This window comes from Streptopelia decaocto (assembly GCF_964273445.1).
Source record: "Streptopelia decaocto genome assembly, chromosome: 9".
Lineage (NCBI taxonomy): Eukaryota > Metazoa > Chordata > Aves > Columbiformes > Columbidae > Streptopelia > Streptopelia decaocto.
Window position 1 is genome coordinate 15355812 of NC_138664.1, and position 20847 is coordinate 15376658.

The 20847-nt window shown below is 42.5% G+C and overlaps 2 protein-coding genes across 3 annotated transcripts; one reads left to right on the forward strand and one right to left on the reverse strand.

Annotated features, from left to right (window-relative positions):
* Nucleotides 1–90: 90 nt before the first annotated feature.
* On the forward strand, nt 91–10364 carry LARP6 (La ribonucleoprotein 6, translational regulator). Of its 2 annotated transcripts, none has more exons than XM_082060667.1 (3): nt 91–198; nt 7043–7235; nt 8343–10364. In XM_082060667.1, exons 2-3 carry the CDS (start codon nt 7194–7196, stop codon nt 9411–9413), a joined length of 1113 nt encoding a protein of 370 aa, XP_081916793.1. In that variant the 5' UTR covers nt 91–198; nt 7043–7193; the 3' UTR covers nt 9414–10364. The 2 variants fall into 2 exon arrangements, with proteins under 2 accessions (XP_081916793.1, XP_081916792.1); XM_082060666.1 differs by lacking the exon at nt 91–198 and adding an exon at nt 2375–2716.
* Nucleotides 10365–12481: 2117 nt separating this feature from the next.
* MAPDA (N6-Methyl-AMP deaminase) lies at nt 12482–20818 on the reverse strand. Its single transcript, XM_082060934.1, has 10 exons — nt 20698–20818; nt 19099–19229; nt 18508–18568; nt 18163–18250; nt 17532–17613; nt 16724–16850; nt 15982–16062; nt 14850–14988; nt 14310–14410; nt 12482–13376 (listed from the first exon to the last, which is right to left on the reverse strand). Exons 1-10 carry the CDS (start codon nt 20749–20751, stop codon nt 13185–13187), a joined length of 1056 nt encoding a protein of 351 aa, XP_081917060.1. The 5' UTR covers nt 20752–20818; the 3' UTR covers nt 12482–13184.
* Nucleotides 20819–20847: the final 29 nt, after the last annotated feature.

Here is a 20847-nt window from a genome sequence, read left to right on the forward strand (position 1 = left end):
GTCGGAAATCGCTCCGCCGTTACCAGGGCAACCGCTGCTTCCGGCCCGCTCCCGGCGAGCCGCGCTCGCGCGCCGCCTGCCGGCTGAGGCCGCGCCGAGTGGCGGCAAGCGCTGAGGTGATGTCGCCCATGCCGCTGTCCCTCGGTACGTGCTGCGGGAGCGACGCTTCATACCCGCTGCCCGGCGAAGCGGCCTCAGGTAGGGGGCTGCGGGATAGGGCTCGGGGAGGCGCGGGAGGGGGCCTCACAAGGGTGTGGCTGTCCCCCCTTGCGGGGGGTGTCAGGGCTGCGGGCACCTCAGCCCGGTGCCGGGGCTGCGGGCACCTCGCACCTGCAGCCGCAGGCAGCTCCGGGAGCCCAGAGGCCCCACAGATGGGCCATGGGTGCTTCTAAACACACACAGCGAGAACTCGGTGGCTGGAAAAGCAGCGGCGTGGCTGTGTGTGTGCGGAATTGCCTCACAGTGTCTTCTGCGTCTATATCCCGGGTTTAGCTTTGAGTATTGTCATTCTACTTAACATTTCTTGAAAGGCTGACAGAAAAATAACATAATTATGGCTTACTTTGTGAGAAATATAAAATATGAGGGTGGGTTTTTTTCATACAGATAATACTGTGTCAACAATGAATGTGCCATAAGAAATCTGTGCAAGTTTTGCACAGTTGTGGTTCATGGGTTTATAATCCTGAGTGTCAGAAGCTCAGCTGAGATATGGGTCCCCCTCTAAGGGACTTGTCTATGTTACTCATTTAGTTTTCAGTTCTCCCATGGTTACAAATACTGCTTAATCTCTGCTAGTAGTTAAACATTATAGAAAATTGCTATATTAAAAAATAAACAAAGCAAAGCATTAGTCTGGTAATTTCAATGGAGATCTAATCAACAGTGTGTTTGAAATGACATCAGTTTTCATCTACATGAATCCTCTCAACATTATTCATGTGTTTGTAGCAGACTAGATGATAATGATAGTAGGACTCTGCAAAGAAATGACTTAAACAAGGCTAAAGGCCAATTCTGTGCAGTAACCATGGGTAAAGCAGAAAAACACATCTAACATCCTTCTCTGTAAAATCAAGTTCCTTTAACCTGGACAGGAGTCATCAGCTAAACCGAAATGTCTCTGTCAAACATCATTTAGGTCAGCTGTATCACAAAACAGTTCTTTGCTCAGACTGGTCCTGACCTTCTTCCAACACAGGGAGACAAACAACTCTCATAAGCTTAAATACAAAATCAGACCCATAATCCCTGTATGTATACTCTCCTGGAATGTGTTTTGTGTTTGCATTTCTGCTCCCACTAGAGCCAATAGCAAAGTGCTGCCCTATGCAAGGCTTATTACAAAATGCTGTTCCATTAGCAGGCAACTAGCGATTTGATTACTGATGCACATAAGCATATTTCATAAACAAAATATTTCATTGCTTAAGGCACGTTAAAAAATAAGCCAAACCCACTGAGCCAGAGTGGCAGTTCCGTTATGTGTTCATGCCAGCAAATCTGACTCATAAGGACTGTTTGTCACAGTGATGAGAACTGGCTCCCGAGTGCAGTCTCACTTTTTGCCAATCCAAATTTTTAAGAAAACATTGAAGCAATACAGTGGAGTACAAATCAGATGAATTGTGCAGACAAAACCAAGGATGCCACAAATGAGGCAGTGACTTAAAGAACCAACCTGCATTTAGAGTTTGTGTTCAGATAGTATTGATAGATAGATCTTCCTTGACTGAATGATGAATATTTACATGGTAAATAGAAATGGTTTAGGTTCTAATCCTGAAAAAATGAATGTCAATTTCACTTTAGTAGCTGACACAGTCTCCTGAAATATAGTGCATTAGTCTTTAAGTTCTAAATAAATCAATGCATAAGTGTTTCAGAAAAGGGGCCTCTATATTTTAATAAGTTCTTACAGGGGAATGTTTTTTATTCTGTTTAAGTACTATGCAGAATTAGAGAGTGCTCTACAAAAATAACATATATCCAATCATGTCCTTGTTCACTCGGTTTTCTTATTTCCAAATCCCACCCTCACCATTTAAAACCACACTTACCCCAGCATAACCTTTTTGAATTTCTTAAAACGCAGCGCCTCAGGGCTGTATGAGGAGAAGAGAAGCTGGGACGTTGCTTGTCGGTGAGGAGCCAGTCGATAGCTGTTGAAATAGAAGCAGTCCCAATTCAGTCGCCAACAAGGAAGACATTTAGACGGGCCGGCTGTCCCGGGGTCCCGCAGCCGTCCCGGCGGACCCCGCGCTGCGGAGGCACAGTCCCCGCCGCTGTGGGGCCGGGCCCGCCCCGGGGAGTGGAGCGGGGAGCGCCGCCCCAGCGCCGCCGCAGCGGGAGGGGAGGGGAGGGGAGTGGAGAGGAGGCGAGGCGGCTGCGGCAGCCGGGGCATCGCTGCTGTGGCGGCGCGGGGCTGAGCCCGGCCGGCGGTCCGGCGCGCTCTGCCGCCCAGCGCCATGGCCCAGCGGCAGCCGGCTGGCCCTGCGGGCCTCGAGGCGCCGGAGCCCGGGGCTGGGGCCGCCGGCCGGGAGCTGACGGCGGGGAGCGGCCCCGTGCAGATCCGAGTGGCCGTCCAGGCGGCGGCGGAGGAGGAGGACGAGGAGGAGCAGGAGGAGGAGGAGGAGGGCGGCGGAGCGCCGTGCCCGGCGGCGCGGGGCGGCGGCAGCTGCAGCGAGGAGGACTCGGGGCGGTGCGGGCGCTCCAGGTGAGCCCGCAGGGGCGGGCCGGGCGGCGGGAGGTGGCCCCGGGCCGCGCCCGCCGCTCCCCGTGGGCCTGGCTGTGCGGGGCAGGGAGCGGGGCCGCCGCGGACACCCACGGATGGTGCGGCCGCGGCTGATGCAACGCCGGCGGGAAGGGGTGGGAGACGCGGGAAACCCTCCAACGGGGGCAGCTGCCGGGCGGGGAGCTGCCTGTCCCCGCCGAGGGCGCGGGGCCGGGCCCAGCCTGGCTGCCGTTGCCCAGCAGCCCCGCCGCAGGTGCGGAGCGGGACGTGGCATCCCCGCAGCGGGAAGCGCCGGGCTGTGGTACCCCCGACACCTCCACTTCATTGCCTTTTACAGAAACGGCTTTAGTCTTGGTTGGTGTTGTGTGCCACCTCCCGCTCCTGCACCCCCCTTTGCTGTTTATTGCATAGAACCGTAGAGATGTTCTTTAGTACAATTAAGACATGGACAAGCAGACCTGTCCTGTGGCTTTGGAAACAAGTTGACCAGACATGAAATCAAGACCCATTTAAATGCAGAAGAAACTACCACTTTACAATTTACTCTACACTTTAGTGTTTGATAATGCCAGTAGTGTTGTCTGTATTTAGTTAGAAGTTGCAGGAGTTATTACTGATGCCTGAAATTGCTTTGATGCCTACCAGAATCTCTGAGTTGTAAAAGGAACATCCAGGGTTGTTTTTTTTTTTTTGTGCCAGAAAACTGCAAACACAGAGGTCACTAGTTATGGCGGGTTTTGTACTAAAGCTAAAGGTGCAGTAATAAACTTAGTCACACGAAGATTATTAGGTACAGCAGCATGAAATTCAGTATTCTGTTTGAAGATCAATTGTTTCTAATCAATTATCTAACTTAATATCCTAGCACTGACTCAGAATGAACTGTGATGCATGACTTTAAATTACAGAGTGGTAGCTGGGGAGGGGGAACTTTCTGTGGCTGCCAAAGTTGTAAGCTAGGCACTACAGACAGGAGGCGAGCATACCTAGACACAAGTGAAATGTTTAAATTGAGTCTACTTAGTCTTCCACAATCATATGAGTGTTGTATTATTATAAATCAAATTAGTACAGCAGTCTACAGTGTTGCATTCCAATTACTGATTTCTTAAATTCATAGTATTTTTTGCATTTGTTTTCTTTGACAATGTTACTTGTGTAAGAGCTTCTAGCCCTGGGCTAGACTTGAAAAAAGAGTGGTTATTTTTTCAAGCTTTGTAACACATAATAACTGACTCTTACATGCTGCTTATTTAATCCACTACAGTAGGTGCTACCTTAAGAAATGTTTGCTGGCAGTGCTGATGTATATTCAGGTCTTGTGGAGGTCGCCTGTTTGTAAATGGCCTCTTCTTGATCCAACAAAGGCCAGTGCTGTTGCCATGGAGAGAACTGTAAAGGCTCTGCATCAAAAGTAGGTGAAGTTCAGACATGTTTATGCCATTTACATGTAACCTTAGCTAAGGATTTACTTTTGGGAATGCAACATCCAATAGGAAGTTATTTACCCAAATATTTGGAAAATTGTCAGTGATGGTCTAAAACTGCTGGGAATGAGCCATTTTGCTCTCCAGCTAAGCTAGGAGACAATTTAGATTTTTTCCCTCAATTGCTATGTTTTGTATTTTAAGAAGGAAAACCACTTCCTCATGGTCGAGACACCACAGTTCTTCGGGAGATCTCTGAGTGTTTCTGACATTCAGTTCTCAGACATTTATCTGCCAGGTGCTTCAGAAATATCTTCAGACTGTTTATAAGGAACAGGTTGTTCTCCTATGCAAAAAGTAAAGCTATTCTTGCTCAGCTTAAGCTTACTGTGGATGTAGACAAATACAGGAAGAATCTGAGCTTGAAAGGCAAATGTTTTTATGATGTCGTCAGTCTAAAATACAATATTTCACAATATATATTGCAATTAAATGATTGCTGCAGCCACACATACCATTAGTAGGCACCCAGTATTGTATCCACTAGTTTCTGTTAACAGACTTACACTGCTGTTGAGTGATTGTACTGTTAGAGCATTAACCCAATGCTGTAATTTGTATTGTCACATAGTATTTATTAATACTATATGGTATTCTTTTTGAGACTCAACAAAAACTTGTCAAAAGGTTAGACTCCATCCAGACAATGTAATATATTGTTTCTGAGTTTGATATTTAAAACCCAGAATCTATTCTCTGTGCAGGTGTTTAGTTTCTTGTGTGACTAATAGCCAGATGAGTCACCATGTTAAAAGGTTGTTTTTCAGTCTATCCTAACTGTTTTGAGAAGCATATTCATTGCAAAGCTCTGAATACAGACATAAGTAAATTAAAGTTGTGAATAACTAGTAGGCTAGTTACAGCAAAAGTAAGGCTGGTACTGATCTTTGCAAACATACAATTAATTTTAATTTCTTTCCCAAGCATGATGCTCCATTCTATTTCCATCTCAACCTTCCAAATACCTGCAAATATCTGTACTAATAAATCCTCTTAAAAAAAAACTATAAGCTGCATCCTGAATTGAAGGTAAGCTTTTTTTTTTAGCAAAGTGTGGATATGTAAAGATGCTGAAATGGTTTATGTTTCTTCTGCCCATACAAGTTCTGAATCAGTAGTGAATGAAAAATGAGAAGTAGTGGGGTAAGGGAATATCGTGAATGAAAAATAAACCACCTTGTTTTTTCTTCTTCTGAAACCAGCACCCACAGCTGGACATTGAATGTTTTTCACTATCTTAATCATAACTTCATATATCATCCTCAACTTCTGTCATTGTCAAATAACTCAAATTCTTTTTCTCGCCCTCTCTTGCCATGCCTTTGAACTATACCTGAATAAATGGCTACGGAGATTTTAACAAGGAGACTTCCAGGATTCTGTGAATATCCATATATATCTGGTGTGTTGCCCTATCATCAGAAGAACCATAATAAGTAAATAAATCATCAGCTTCAAAAAGCCAGGTCCCAAAGAACTACCGTAACTAGTCACACCTGGGAGCACATTCCCTGTGCAGAGCCCGTCGATCCGAACAGCACCTTCAGCTATACAGCAGCACCTGCCAAGGGCGGTGTGCTGGTCAGTGTTACTGTCACCAGCTCGGGGACAAAGCTGTCACAGGTCAAGGGCAGTCAGTAGCTGCAGCCTCCCTTGAGATTGCCCTCGGAGGACTCCAATGTGGTGCCTGTTCCCTTGTTAAATGATTTCACAAGCTCTGAAAAAGCCACTCAAGGCAATTTTGGGAAAATGCGAGGCTCCTCCTTTTTTTTTGCTGAGGTTTTAACAGAAACTTTCATGATAGTCCCACAGCAAAACTAGACTGCTAACAGCTTTAAAAAATGGCTCTGTCTTAAGACAGACTCGTGCATTATAGTTCTTATAGCAACATCTATGGCTGCAGTCTGTGGATGAACTCTCTGCCTCAATGCTGGGTAACAATTTAAATGGGCTTTTGTATTGCAGCAACAAACATGTTGCTCTGACTGTATGTGGCAAGATGTTTATTTCAAATCCATGGTTGCAATATCTTCTTTTGGGATAGGAGACTCAGTACCGCTCCGTTTTGCACAGGTACCTAGACAACATGATGGAAGGGGCAGAGATGAAATGAGAATGACTCCTTGGCTACCGGCATATGTGTGCATATACAGCTGTTCCTGAGGTGTATGAGCTGCTACTGCACCAAAGTCCTTTATCTGAAACATACATACGGTTTAAGACCCTTGGTAAACTGGTAGTCAAGTTACTCTGTCACTCTGGAAGTGACCTGTAAAAAGTGCAGTAGTCCTGTCTCTTTCTTACTCCCTGGGTACTGGCTCCTGCACTCATGCAGTGATGAGGCTTGAGAAATCATGATTGCATCAAGTCAGAATATTCATTTACTTGTGTGTGACACTACACATGAAGCACATAAATGTCGAGCCTATGTTTAATAGCATCATACTGAAAAATAAAACACTTGACACTGGCAGAACTTTGTAGAGCACCAAGTGCCTGTCCCCCTGCATTCCATGTTTTGGTGTAGGATTTGAGCTAGCAGAGAGCTTTCAAGGTGCCAGCATATATGTCTCATTGTTCTACACTGAGATCAGCTTTTGGAATGAGCTCAGGAACTTGACTACTCCCTATGCTGACTGGAAAGCTTCACCATCTGAGCTGGCCTCCTGCCTCAGATGGACAGGGCAATACCTGTGCGGTGCCTACGTATGAAGTAAGTTGGAATCAGCATTGTGGCTATGCCTTTTCATTTTGAAAGACTATTTGAATCAACAAATAAAAGATGAAGATCTGTTACTAAAATGATTTAACTGCTTTCCAGTGGAGGCGAAAATGATGATGACTCTGACCAGAACTGGAAACCACCAGAAAATGACCTGATCCAGAAGTTAATAGCACAAATTGAATATTACTTCTCAGATGAGAACCTTGAGAAAGATGCCTTCCTTCTAAAGCATGTGAGAAGAAATAAGATGGGCTACGTCAGTATTAAACTCCTCACTTCTTTTAAAAAGGTAAGCTGTCTTTTTGAGACTTGAAGACCTGATGAATCTCAAAATATTAGGACAGATTAGATGAAAATAACTTTTTTTATAGAGGCAGCTTTACAGTCTTCCTCTTTATCTACCTCTCTCAGGGGTTGATTCAGATTTGATGTGATGGTTAGGTTTGTTCTGATCCAGAACTTCAATTGCTGCACTCATCATGATTGGCTAGGGAAATCATAGGCTTTTAAGCAACTACACTTTTAAATTATCATTCAGGGAGAGAGTAGGGTATAGTAAATGGGACACCGGATAAAATGAGTTTCTAGATTAGCTATTCATGAGTAGCTAACTAATCTTGGTAAAGTTACTTTCTTGTCTGTGAGAAGAGATGGTGAATCTGACCTTTGCACATGTATGGAGATCCAAAAACTAAGGGTAGTAGAAAGTATCTGGTAACTGAAGTTACTTCAAGATGAGGTGGGGTTTATTCTTCTTTCTTTTTACATTAGTAATTTCTATGTAAATATGTGTATGTAAATGATTTCTAAAACTATGTTAGAAACATTTTGTCAAGATTTTAAATCTGACCATTTTGCAGAGCTAGAAGTTAAGGCACTCCCAGTTTCTTCAGACCACTTCAAACAGATTATACTGGTAACAGATAAACTCTTAAAAACACTCCTTGGAAATGGAGAAGTTTGGGGGTTTTTAAACTGAGATTTTTGAGGGAGGAAAAATCAGTTCAATAAAATGAAGTCCTAAACTTGGCAAAGCTACTTGTTTGGCAAATTTAGCAACATAAAACCTACAGAACATGCATTTAAGTCATGGTAAGGAGTTCAGACCTAGGTAAGGAGTGATAAACATCACTTGAGTAGGCTTTAATATAAAGTAGTGATTTTCAGTTTGGGATTTAGTGTCAGTCCCTATTTTCACTAGATTCAACAGGACATGAACTTTACAGGAGCTCACTGATGCACTATAGCAGAAAAAAACTATTTACTTTTTCATTCAAGTCTACATGAAACTTAAATCCAAATTTCTGTTTGTAGACTGGAGCCTGCACCTGCCTTTCTGTAATTAGTTTGAGTAGATTTGGTCAGTTCTGCTGCTTAACCTGTGTCTGTCTTCAAGGTGAAACACCTTACCCGTGACTGGAGAACCACAGCCTACGCACTGAAGTACTCCAACACTCTCGAGCTCAATGATGACAACAGGAAGGTTAGAAGAAATACTCCAGTTCCAGTGTTTCCGAGTGAAAACCTCCCTACCAGGATGTTACTGGTGTATGATATCCACATGATTTCTGAGCTGCAGGCTCATAGCAAACAAGTAAACGGATGCACGCAAGAAAGGGTAATGGAGCATCTCCTCAAAGCCTTTGTAACTTTTGGTGGAATTTCATCAGTTCGTATTCTCAAACCTGGTAGGGATCTACCACCTGATATCAGGAGGGTGAGCAGTCGCTACACCCAACTGGGAACTCAGGAATGTGCAATTGTAGAATTTGAAGAAGTGGATGCTGCCGTACGTGCTCATGATTTCATGTGTGCTGAAAAGCAAGAGACTGGCATGAAAGTTGTCCTAATAGGCATGAAACCTCCAAAGAAAAAAGTTCCCAAAGACAAGAGCTGTGATCAAGATACCAGCAAGACTCTTAAGAAGGCTAGATCCCTTAATAAGAGAGTTGAGGAGCTTCTGTTTGTTGGTGATGAATCTTCAGCAAATAGCTCTTCTGACCCGGAGAGTAATCCTACATCACCACTGTCAGGACGCAAAAGTACTGCAACAAATACTACAAGTAATTTGAGCCCTGTCATTCATCCAAACAACCATTTGAGTCCTAATGTGTCACCCAGATCAAGTCCTTGGAACAGTCCATCTTCGCTGAGAAAAGTAACCAAAAAGTCTCCACTGGCTGAAGACAGCAAGCTTAACCCAAGCACTAGCCCTGAAATTCCAAGGAAATGTACAGATAATTCCTCAGATAGCAGTATCACTCCTTCTGGTAGCCCCTGGGTACAGAGAAGAAAAGCTCAAACTGTAACAGGGGAGAGGAGTCCCACCAGTAGCCCCATGCTAGCTCGGAAAATTCAGACTGCAGACGGGCTACCCGTAGGGGTGCTGCGGCTGCCTAAGGGGCCGGACGGCACTAAAGGATTCCACAATGGATGTCAAAGACGGAAGGCTCTGAAGAATGAATAAATCATTCTTTAAAAACAATTTCACAAGTCAGTCAACTGCTTTTGTTCAAGCCTGGTGAAAAATCATCACTTGAGCAACTAAGTCAGTATTTAATTTTAAAGAGATTTTATATTCATATGGAGACTTGTATATTCACTTCACAGAATCACAGAATAGTTGAGGTTGGAAGGCACCTCTGGCAGTTGTCCAGTCCACCTCCTTTGCTCAAGCAAGGTCCCCTACAGCAGGTTGCTTAGGGTTTGGAATATCTGCAAGGACAGAGACTCCCCAGCCTGTCTGGGCAACATGTCCCCAAATTCAGCCATCCACACAGTAAAAAAGTGTTCCCTTATGCTTGGATGGAATTCCCTGTGTTTCAGTTTGTGCCCCTTTTCCTGTTCCTGGGTATCACTGGGAAGAGCCAAGCTCCATCTGCTTCACCCCCTCCCATCAGGTATTTTAAAACATTGGTGAGATCTCCTGGGGCCTTCTCCAGTCTAAACAGCATCAGGTCTCTAGGCCTCTTGCATGAGAGATACTCCAGTCTCTTAATCATCTTAATCATTGCACTTACCTAATGCAATGCCCTTATCTGTATTATTATTTTTTAATATATTAGTTTGAAACAGGCATATAAATCATTCATGCAACTACATTACTTGCAAAGCTTTGATCCTGAAGAGCAGTGTGTAAATACAGTTTAGTGGTTGTGTGATGGTAAGCTGTGGTATGTTACAAGTGTAATCATAAGGAGTAGAGGGGTTTTGAAGACTTTCAGTATTTGTCTCAAAAGGAGCTCTTGAGAAGCTTATGCTACAGTGAGCAGTCGCTCTCTGCTTGCATACCTCACCAAAGACAATAATGTTTAGGAGGACCAAAGTGTGTGATGTGAATAAAGACTTGGAGCATTGAAGACTGTTCTGTAAGTGTTATCTTATGTAATCAGATGGAATAAACAAGAATATTAACTCAGTCTAGATCTATTTTGTTTACTTAAAAAAATAAACCTCATACCATATGAAATTCTAGAAATAGGTACTCATAACATCCACTACATTCAGGGGCGGGAAACCAAAAAGCTCTTCCGCCCCATTACTGATGCGGTGATGTTTCACTCCAACTGTATGTCAGAGTCGTTTTTATACAATATTAGAAACTAAATGGTTATCTTACTGTTAACTATGAATTCAGCAAGCAGGCTCAGCAAGAAGCACTTAAATTAAAATTAACTATAATCCTACCTGAAGCCAAAGAAGGAATCTCTGCGGTTCTACTTATAAAAGTTATACGCCTGAGAACTAGCCCAGCGACAGTAAGAAGGTAAGGTTTCAGCTTCTGCTGTACAGCTTCAACTGTGCATCACAAAGCGCTAATCAGATGATTATACTTCATTCCAAATCTCCCCACCCTTTCCAACCTAAGTGTAACTGCAGTTAGAAACCAACATACAGAAATCCCCTGGTTCTGTGTATTGTTCTTTAGCCACCCAGAGATACTTCTGCGTCTTGTACTTCACACAAATGGAATCCTCCAGGTTACCTCCTGACTTCCATTACCCGCTGAGACACTATAAATACTGTTAAATGCAAAGCGGTGGGTGTTTTTAAATCAGCAGTGCATCTGCAAGTATCGAAGTGACAGGGTAAGTACACAGTGTTCAGGTGACATAGAACAGCACTGTTTCACTGTCCTTCCAGCACACAGCTCTTTCAGTAATAATCAGGGAAGGTTTTTTTTATTTATAACTATGCAGTATCCATGTGTCATCATGTACCAAACTGTTTGGGGCTGTACTACAACTGAAGCAAGGCAATATTTTGAAGACACGCAGAATTCAATTAAATTGGAATATTGAGAACTACATGTAGCAGTCCATAATGTTAAAAATCCCCAAGACACTGTACGCTTGCAGGAAAAGGAAGTTGGAAATAGCAACATTTACCAGGGCTATGCTCTTGGAATGAACACATCTACATGTCGCAGTCAACATGTAAACCTTAAAAATCAAGCTCACTTCTGTGTAATACTAACAGGTTGAAACTAAAAATCTCAGACACTAATCATGAGTCCTATTTTGCTTTAGAAAGTTGGACACTTCACAGCTAAAATGAACACTGAGGATGACCCCTTGGTAAATAAACAGGAAGCTGACAGTTTTTCTTCACTAATAAACCAAATACTAGGTTACTGAAGAGTTATTAGAAGGCCATAACTTATTTTACACAAGAATGCCATCTCACGAGTGTATGCCCACTTATCGTGAGACTAAGATACACATAACATTCCAGAAAGCTAAGCAACCTGTCTTTAGACGGCTTTTCAATAAGAAGGAAAAAGATTACATTTATCATAGTAATTATTTCAGTAGAAAGAAAATACAGACAAATTTGACCAAATTGCAAGTGATAATGAAACTAGATCAACAAAAAATGATGTGATCAGTGGAAAGTAATTTAAAGTACTGTTAAAAAAACATGAGGTCTTATTCTGAGTTCAGATGAGAATGTATCAGGCTACAGTTCTACTTCACGTAATTTTACCCACCTCCAAAAGGAACGTTTTCTGCTTGGAAAAGGTTCTGTGGAAACCTCAGGTGGCCGCACAGACATGGCAACTTCCTTACTCTCCTCCCCCCTGCCTTTTTTTTTTCCCCTTTTATTTTCTTCTTCTCTTTTTGTTTCTTATTGCCACTTTGGAGCCAGAACAACTACTTCATGCTGATTTTATTAAAAAAAGACCAAAACAGAGGTCATGAACAGCTTTTGTATCATTCTATTTATATTCAGTATTCCTTGTAGAGCATGAATTTTGCTTCTTTCATTAATCAATGTAAAAGCATTCTAGTACGAGATACCTTCTCTCTGGATACTTCCTACGCTAGCTAGCAATATCTAGTGTTGGCCACTGTTGTGTATGTATGTTCACATATATTTTGACAGTATCAAACTACAGGTGCGCAGGCACTGCGACTCGCAGGGCGAACCCGGGCGCAGCGTCTGCTCTCAGAGCCCGTCCTGCAGCAGCCCAGACCTGCCGCTCTGCTGCACGGCTCAAACATGCACACTTGAAGTAGTGGGTTTGAAAACACAGAGGTTTAAGCTATTTTTATTGCTCTTTTAGAAGAAACGAACAGCAATTCTAGAAAGCACTTTACAAACTAGAGCATGTGCTCTAAGTAGCTCACAGTTCACTAAGGCATTAAAGATTCTTAACTTTGTCTCAATACCCTCAGTGCTGAGGGCATCAACAGGCACTGCCACGTGTGTTACACAATCCACAGCAAGCTTCAGTCACACATGAATGCCAGTAAAAACAGATGCAATATTTAATTCCTTTGAGACATATTTCTTTCTTGCTGAGTTTGTTTCTGTCTTCACATTTAATCAATAGCTCAAAACTTCTATTTAAAAATAATACAAACTGCCAAATATACACACCATACAAAGTACTTGGCCAACAGAGACATTGTAAACTCAAACAGTTGTGCCTTTATTCTGTTCTGACTCTCAAATGTTTGTACTATGATGACGTATATCAAGTATTTTTAAGACATGATGTATCAGCTGGAGAGAAACTACTTGATGACACATTTGGATTTTAGTCACTGGTTGAGAGCCCTTCCAGGCTAGGAACAAACACTTGATTCTGTCCCCACTAACAAAGGATACATTCCTGTCATCATCTTGCACCAGAGCAGATTATGGGCTGCATCTGTAAACCTGAAGTCTGAAAAAAGCCAGGGACTTAACTAAAAATTGCTGATTAACTAAGCTAACACACCCAGCTGTTTGATTAATCAAACAGAGTTGGCTTCAGTTTACACCACTGTTCCCTTAGCTTTGATTTTACCACACTTGAAGCAAAGATATAGTTGATCGATTCATAGGAAAGATCCCACATCTGCGATCGAGTCAGATTAAATGTTTTTGCAACCAGCTCGTACTCTTGCGATAGATCTGTTGCAAAGACACCTTTGTCATCAGTCTGGAGTCAAATTGAAAGAAAACAAAAGAGTTTGAATTAGTTCCTCTACATCACAAAGGGTTTTTTTCTACACACCACAAACCAGTTTTATCTTGCTGTTTCACAATTTTAAAGATCATTCATCTAAAAGGAGCAAGTTAGGATTATTTCAGGGTTAATAAGACTGCCCATCTGCAACTCAGAGTCCTTGTGTCCCCACAGAGAGGATTGCTAACTATGTCCCGTTCCACTGAAGACTGAAGTATCTCCTCCTTCTACTACTGTTTGTATAGGCCTTTACGGGTAAACTGCTTCCTTACGTGACTTTGTTGGTTATCTACACTTTTCACAACTGAAAATCTCAGAAATAATCTCTAATCATTAATTATTTTTCACCCAATACAACAGAGTTCAAGATCAATAATAAATACTTCACACAATAAAGGATTGAGGCTTATTTGAATAACAACACTCTAATATATATATATACATACACACACTTGGACAATGCTACAGATTATCGGGGTTAAACCAACTGCATGATAGTAAAATCCTGCCAATGTCAGCAAAATACTTGGCACCTCAACATTTTAGGACCTTAATTAGCTGTCAGGAGAACTCAGTAACTCTCATCCAAAACAATAAATAGCCAGGTAAGCACAAGCTCAAATGCAAGCATTAGACCAATATGTTTAAGAGAAATCTGTCAGTACACAAACAGTTAAAAGTTCATTGTATGCATCCTACATATGCAGAAAAAACAGGTCTTGCTTTACAATAACACCAAGAGAAATACAGAACAGAACATTATGATTTCCTGTAAGCAGATGATTTGCTGCAAGGTTGGAAACTGTTAATAAGTCAGTTCTGATCCATAGAAGGAGACAGACTTCTCCAGTTTCAGACTAGTTTGGCTCTTTACCTACATACATGTTTAAAATAAAAAAAACTTACACAAAGCACTGCAGGGTGGCCCATGTTGTACCAGTATCCAAAATGGTGTTTGTCACAGGAAGGCACAGTCTGAGTTTTGATGTTGGATGTCATGCAAAGTTCTAATGAAAAAAACAAGGATTTGTAAAATATATGGTTTTGACTCATTAACTGACTTCTTTGCTCTTGAATGAAAATTAAAACCAACTATTGTTGTTTCTTTGATTTTCTATGGTTCAAATATTTGGTTTTATCTTCTGAGGAAAGTCTGGCAGTCAATTTCCTCTTAACTACTGGCTGGGTGTAAAATGTAGGGAGCTTGCAAACCCTACACAGAAACACCACATGGCCTTGCACATGTAACTAGAATTTATGATTTAGTTTTGTTTTCATCTGCTGCACAAATACGATGTCAAAAGCATGACCAGTGCACCTCTACAGGCAATTCTCTCTCATATACCAACACGTTTTTCTAAGTCACCTCTGGTCGAAGACAAATGAGAGTTACAGTCAGCAGTACGGACGGTGTGAAATGCAGAGATCACCAAGCCATTTTCTTACCAATGGGTATGCGATTCCGTCGAACAAGTGGCACTAACTCTTCTGAGCCTGCTGTTGCGGAGTTGAGAAATGTTCCATGTCCAATTCTGTCAGGAGGCAGGCCCAGGAGAACTTTGGTCTCCTCTTCTCGATTTGGAATCTAGAGAGAACGTACGTGACATTCTGTCAAGGCAGCATAAAACAGCGCATTAAATAATTACAATGGACTTCACGTTCTATGTTCACATAGCCAAAAGTGTTAGTGAGACTAAATATCTGCATTACTACCCTGTAAGGAAAGAAGTAGTGCATGAAGGTGACTCTCAACTTGGAATTACAAACCGAAGGAGCCAAAATCCTGAACTGGTATGGAAAAACAAGACAATTGCTATTTGTGGTGCTGAAGTACTTTCAGTTGGAGGCCTCAAATCAGCTTTGTATGCTTCAGTTTCAAAACTACCCCAGCAAGAGGCCCTTTAATGCCTGCTTTACACAGGGATTAAAAAATGGTGCATGAAGAACTTTAACTGCAAGAGGCCAAAAACAACCAAACCAACCAAAGAATGAAACAAAAACAAAAGACCACTAAGACATTAAGAAATAAATTTTCAGATAAACATGCAGGAACATCCTGCAAAAGCCTTCTTAATGGAATAGAAACAAGTATAAATAGGCCTGTGACATCATATATCGTGCTTAAGTTCCTGAATAAATAAAAATGTTCTCAGTATTTATCAGACTTGTCAGAGTAAACTTCAGCCACCACTTCAACAGATGGTATGGAGAAGCCCAACTCTTTCTACTGATACAAGCAGAGCTAATGGAACTACTCATGAAAACATGCAAGTGTTACTATACGTGACTTCTGATGAAATACCAGGAAGAAAACAATAGATCTCTTGGAATACGACTAATTTTCAAATTCACACCTAACCCCCCAATAGATATAGTACAGTAAGAAATAATGTGTCAGCTCTGATTCAGAACAGATTGTTGAAGATTACTCCTTGTTTTCTGTTCTCTTGTCATAGTGCCCCAAACCATTACTACTTCAGCCTGAGAAATTCAAAACACACAGAAGTTAATTTTATTTTCATCAAGGCTTTTATAAAATGGGAATTACAGAGAAGGATCAACTAAAGAAAACTTTTACCTCTGAAAGGTGCAATGCCAGCTTTAGACCTGCTTTTTTCGCTTCTGAGAGTGGTTCCAAAAAATCTTGACCATGTCCTGCCTTGAAGACAGAAACACATCACCATTGTACAGCTTGTTTTACAAAACAACTCCGACTACAAGAATTAAGAAGTCTAGCAATATTAAAATACATAATACTCCAGTTTTGAATGCAGCAAGTCACAGAATGTTCTACTCTCTGGGAACAAATGAGACAAACTGGTCAAACGTCAGTAGCTCAGATGATGCCCAACACTGACAAGCCAGTTGTCTTGATTTTGATATCCTTTCTACAGCTACCACCCAGAGCCCTTTCCTTGCAGCTTGACAGCTATCCTCAAACATTTCTGCTTTCTTAACACGCAATAAGCACTCGGTGCATCTAAATAAAATTTAGACGTGTCAACTTGCAATATTATTTAACTTGCCTTGACCCAGTCAATCTGACTGGGACAATTTAGTGTCAGATACTTCCCACAAACATGACTTCTCAGTGGCTCTTTCTTCAGTGTCATATATTAATCTATCGAGTCTTTGTTAGAGAGTTTGTCCCCTGCAGCAACAGGGATGAACCTGGTATCACAACTACAAACAATCCATTCAAGCTAGCAACAAACACAGGACAAAAACCTGTAACAACAAAGAATGATTGGAACCACTTGCTGTTACAAAACCTTGTATATTTATCCTCAAAACCAGACCAAAATAAAACAAAAACTTACAGTGGGATCACCACTGAGGTCAAGTCCTACTACAACCCCATCAGTGGAAAGCAGGAACTCTTCAGCAAGTTTAACAGTCTGCTTAGCAACTGCCGGGCCGCCTCGTCTATTTATCGCTATTAACAATCTAGGGCAGAAACGTACATATTAAGTTAAATACAAACTGTAATATCAGGAGACCAACAAACCTGATACCAACAAAAATGGCACTTCACATCCTTCACAGCTGAGTATAGAGAGTATTTGTACAGGAACCTGTTGGAGGAAGGCAGCTCCCAAAGCGCAGAGGGACACACACGAGGTGAACACGCCAGCCTGTGACAGGCGGCAGCCAGGGCGGGAGGGCGGGCAGGGGACACGGGGCTCACCTGCAGCCTCCCAGAGGGCCACACCTGAACAAGGAGACTGCTTGGGCTTCCCCAGCTAACTCTAGCAAGGGTTGGTACTGAGTACGGTGCTGAGTTTGTACAGCAGGTTGCTTGTACAAAGAAAGATCTTTGCAATACCTCCAGGCTGAGAAAAAAATGAGTCTTTAATGCAATTTCCATCAAAAACATTGCTTTTCCTGAAAATGTTGCAGAGAATGAACAGTCTTAGAGCTGATAAGCTTTACTCAGTTTCATTCCCATTAGTAAAAAAGGAAGATAAAAATTCAGGTTTCCAAGGAGTTACCTGTTTCCATTCCGTATCATCTAGTTTAAGCACAATTTTCTTTCCTGTGCTGATGGTCTGTAAACCTCTGCAAACCGTGACCGAGCATCAGACCACACAACCCTTGAAACAGAGGTACTCCATCTGCTTTATTTACCTGACATCTATGTCCAAGCCTTCTTCTTTACACTGCTTTATACCCTCAAGTACAGTTTCAACATACATCCTTTTGGTCATACCTACAAACACATGTACACATTTGGAATAAACATATTTGAATTAATTTTATTATGTTGCAGATGCAGCTCTCTAGCCTCCTAAGTTTCATTTTGCACCTTTGATTTTAGTCCATAGTCTTTTAATCTATATAGTTCTAATTCTCCTTATAAATATAGCTTTACTTTGAAGCATACATTTTAATTAAGCCTTCTCCTAAGCATCTGAAGGTAACTTAGTGTGACCAGAGAGCAGCAACAGGACTTCTCTTATGTGTTTCTATGAAACCACATCTAAAAGAAAATAAAAAATGAAGTAACAAAAATAAAATATATCAGCTATTAAAAATAATGACAACCTCAGAACAGTAGTAGAGTTATAATCAACACGTTTTTGTCCTCAGAAATCTAATAGTAAAGTGACATGTTTTTACATGGTTAAATCTTTGCTTTTGTATTGAAAGTGCATATTTATTGACCAAACTAAATTTGTTTTTACTTGCTATTAACATGGTCATACCCAAGTTTTATAGTACATCAGACTTACAAATTAAAGACCAGAACAGATTGTACCTGTGGACTTTTCTTCCCTAGGAGTGCTCCTCAATTCCAGGTACTTGACACCATCATCAGCAAATTCTTTAATAACATCTTTAGTTATCTGATTAAGAAACAGTGTATTCAACATAATGAAAGCAATGCTTATAATTGGTTTTCTTTTCCTTTACAACTAAAAGACCTGGATATCTTTTGGCGTGAAACACTTGCAAAACTTAATGTGTTTTACAATAATAATTCTGACCTCCAATTGAAGGGATCATTGCTGATATTGTTACTTGGAAGCCAGTGCTGTCTATCCAATTGATTTTGACTGTGTGTATTGCTTACTTGTTTTAAGTGAACTTTTAATTAACTTACCAGTAAAATATCTTCAGTCCTAGTGGTAATCTGATAGATGATCTGAAACATCTGAAAACATCTAAAATAAAAAGTTAAAAAAATTAATTGAACAGGTGTTGAACAGTAAGAGAGGACTGACAAAAAAAAAAGTGCACTTTGGAAACATGTACTCACTATGCGCAATTCACCAGCTTGTAGCTTAAAATACACAGACCAGCTGAATAGCCATTTCTGATTTTAGATGGCAACAATGCACTTGCAGCAGTTTTTATCACCACAAAGCTTTTCTAAGCACAAAGGAAAACATGAAGTTTCCAAAAAAAGGAAACTATACAAATCCATTTTCTCTGAAGAGCATATGCTACACGTGAAAATTTTCCATCCTTTACAAAGGGAATTAATCAACATGAGATTTCCATTTAGCTTGCAAACATCTAAGAAGTTATTATATAGATACAGGCAACAAAAAATCTAACAGACTGTATGGTGATTCAAACCTGAATATGCATTTTCTGCAGTCAAACGCATGAGGCCATACACTTCTCTGTTTTGAACTAATGAAAAGACACTCGGTCAATGTCCACCACGCGCACGCACGTGTATACTCACTCATCTAAGGTTCTTTTCTTTCCTTTGTCAATCATGGTCATTCCGTTCTGGATCTGAAGGTTTGGTTTCTGGGCCATAAGCTTCTTCATAGTGGCAGAGCTGATGCAGCCGTTCAAATGCGCGTGAAGTTCCTAGAGAAAAGCCCATGGTGTGGCTTGGTGTCTGGTGAAAAGGACGGCTCCACCGCCCCGTTTGTGTACTGCTCTTGTATCCCACCTTAGTGGTTCACCCCGAGTTTGAAACTAAGTGACAGTGATCTCTGTGTTTGGCGAGGAGGAGCCCAACAGCTGCCTTGGTATTACCTGTAATAAGGATTCAAGAACTCTCTCCCCATCCGCTGCAAGTTAAATGTACGAGTACGTTGTTCAAAAATAGCAACATCTGTTTGTCCACTCACCTTTCGTTTTTTCAGAGTTTGAAGTTTTAATGTACACCAGAAAGCCAGCAAGATGCTACCTCTACCCATTCCCAGCATGGGAGGGACTGCCCTCCTTTGTCCGAGGCCGCTTTCTGCCCCACTTTCTCCTGACAACCTACGATCCTCAGCTCCACTCCTTGTGTCATCTTTGCTCCTTCTGATCTCTTGGCTCCTGACATATGGAGCAGGTCCCTAGTGCCCTCCCAACCCATTCAAAATGTATCTGCAAAGCAACCTGCCTGAATGCATCCCTTCTCCCTGGGAGAGGAAAAACCAGAGAAGTATTTCTTCAAGCCTTTGATTGGAAAACATGTTGAAATTGTAACTTCTTCAAGATTTAATTTTAATTTTGTAAAGTAGCAGATTTCATATTCCCATTTTTTAAAGTATTAAGTTGACAAGCGGAGGAAAAGGGTCAGATTCTCATGAACCGTGAAGGTGCCCGACTCCAAGTAAACGCCAGGAGCTATGGCTGCTCGCCCCTTCTGGAAGGCAAGCCAGGTATCTATTACTACAGCTACTACATTAAATTTTCCAGACTCTTAAAAGCGAAAAACCTCACTGAATTCAGTTATACATTAAAAATAAGCCCTAAAAAACATCTTATTGAAAAAGAGCGTGAGAACACAAGGGCGATGTATCTGATGTGGTTTTGAAGGCGCACCTGTGTGTGCACAACACCAGCTGTGCCGCAGTACGTGCCGTTTGCTGTTTTGCAAGTTCTGAACGGCAACACCGATAAACCCGCAGTAACACGACCCAGGAGATAGCGCGGACCCGCGAGGAGCCAGGCACACCCCTGGGGACGTGCGGGACACGACAAACAACCCACACAGCGTTATCCGAGACAGGCTCGTCGGGCTGGGCTGCGGGCGAGAGGCCCCGAAAGAGAAGCAGCTCATGCTCGGGTGATTTAACTGGAAGCAGATCAGACACCAAGAGCTGCAAACGAGCTGGACAGGCCAACACCTACCGCGTTCTGCTGCGCGGTAAAGGACCTCAAGAACAGCGCGCGTTTGCTAGAGACTCAGCGAACAAGAGCTGTGTGTGTGTCTGTCCGCAGCGCCGCTCCCGCCCGCCGCCGCCGCGCACAGCCCCAGCCCCCGGCAGCGCCGCTCCCGCCCGCCGCCGCCGCGCACAGCCCCAGCCCCCCGGCAGCGCCCCCGCCCAGCCCCGCTCACCACTTTGGGCAGCTGCCGGTAGAAGCGCAGCTCCCGCTCCCGCTCCGCCGCCATGACTGCGCGGAGCCGGCCCGGGCGGGCACGGCGGCTGCTCCGCCCCCGGTGCGGCCGCGCTCCGCCCCGCTCCCCGCCCGCGGAGCGGCGGCACTG

Excerpts from the sequence above, each read along its gene's own strand:
- LARP6 (XM_082060666.1), top strand. The coding sequence starts at position 2,469 with ATGGCCCAGCGGCAGCCGGCTGGCCCTGCGGGCCTCGAGGCGCCGGAG. Across the intron at positions 2,717-7,042 it reads GGGCGGTGCGGGCGCTCCAG|TGGAGGCGAAAATGATGATG; the intron begins GTGAGCCCGCAG and ends ACTGCTTTCCAG. Across the intron at positions 7,236-8,342 it reads TCCTCACTTCTTTTAAAAAG|GTGAAACACCTTACCCGTGA; the intron begins GTAAGCTGTCTT and ends TCTGTCTTCAAG.
- MAPDA (XM_082060934.1), bottom strand. The coding sequence starts at position 20,751 with ATGGCGGCGGAGCGGGAGCGGGAGCTGCGCTTCTACCGGCAGCTGCCC. Across the intron at positions 19,230-20,697 it reads ACCGGCAGCTGCCCAAAGTG|GAACTTCACGCGCATTTGAA; the intron begins GTGAGCGGGGCT and ends GCTTTTCTCTAG. Across the intron at positions 14,989-15,981 it reads TGGCATTGCACCTTTCAGAG|ATTCCAAATCGAGAAGAGGA; the intron begins GTAAAAGTTTTC and ends CGTTCTCTCTAG.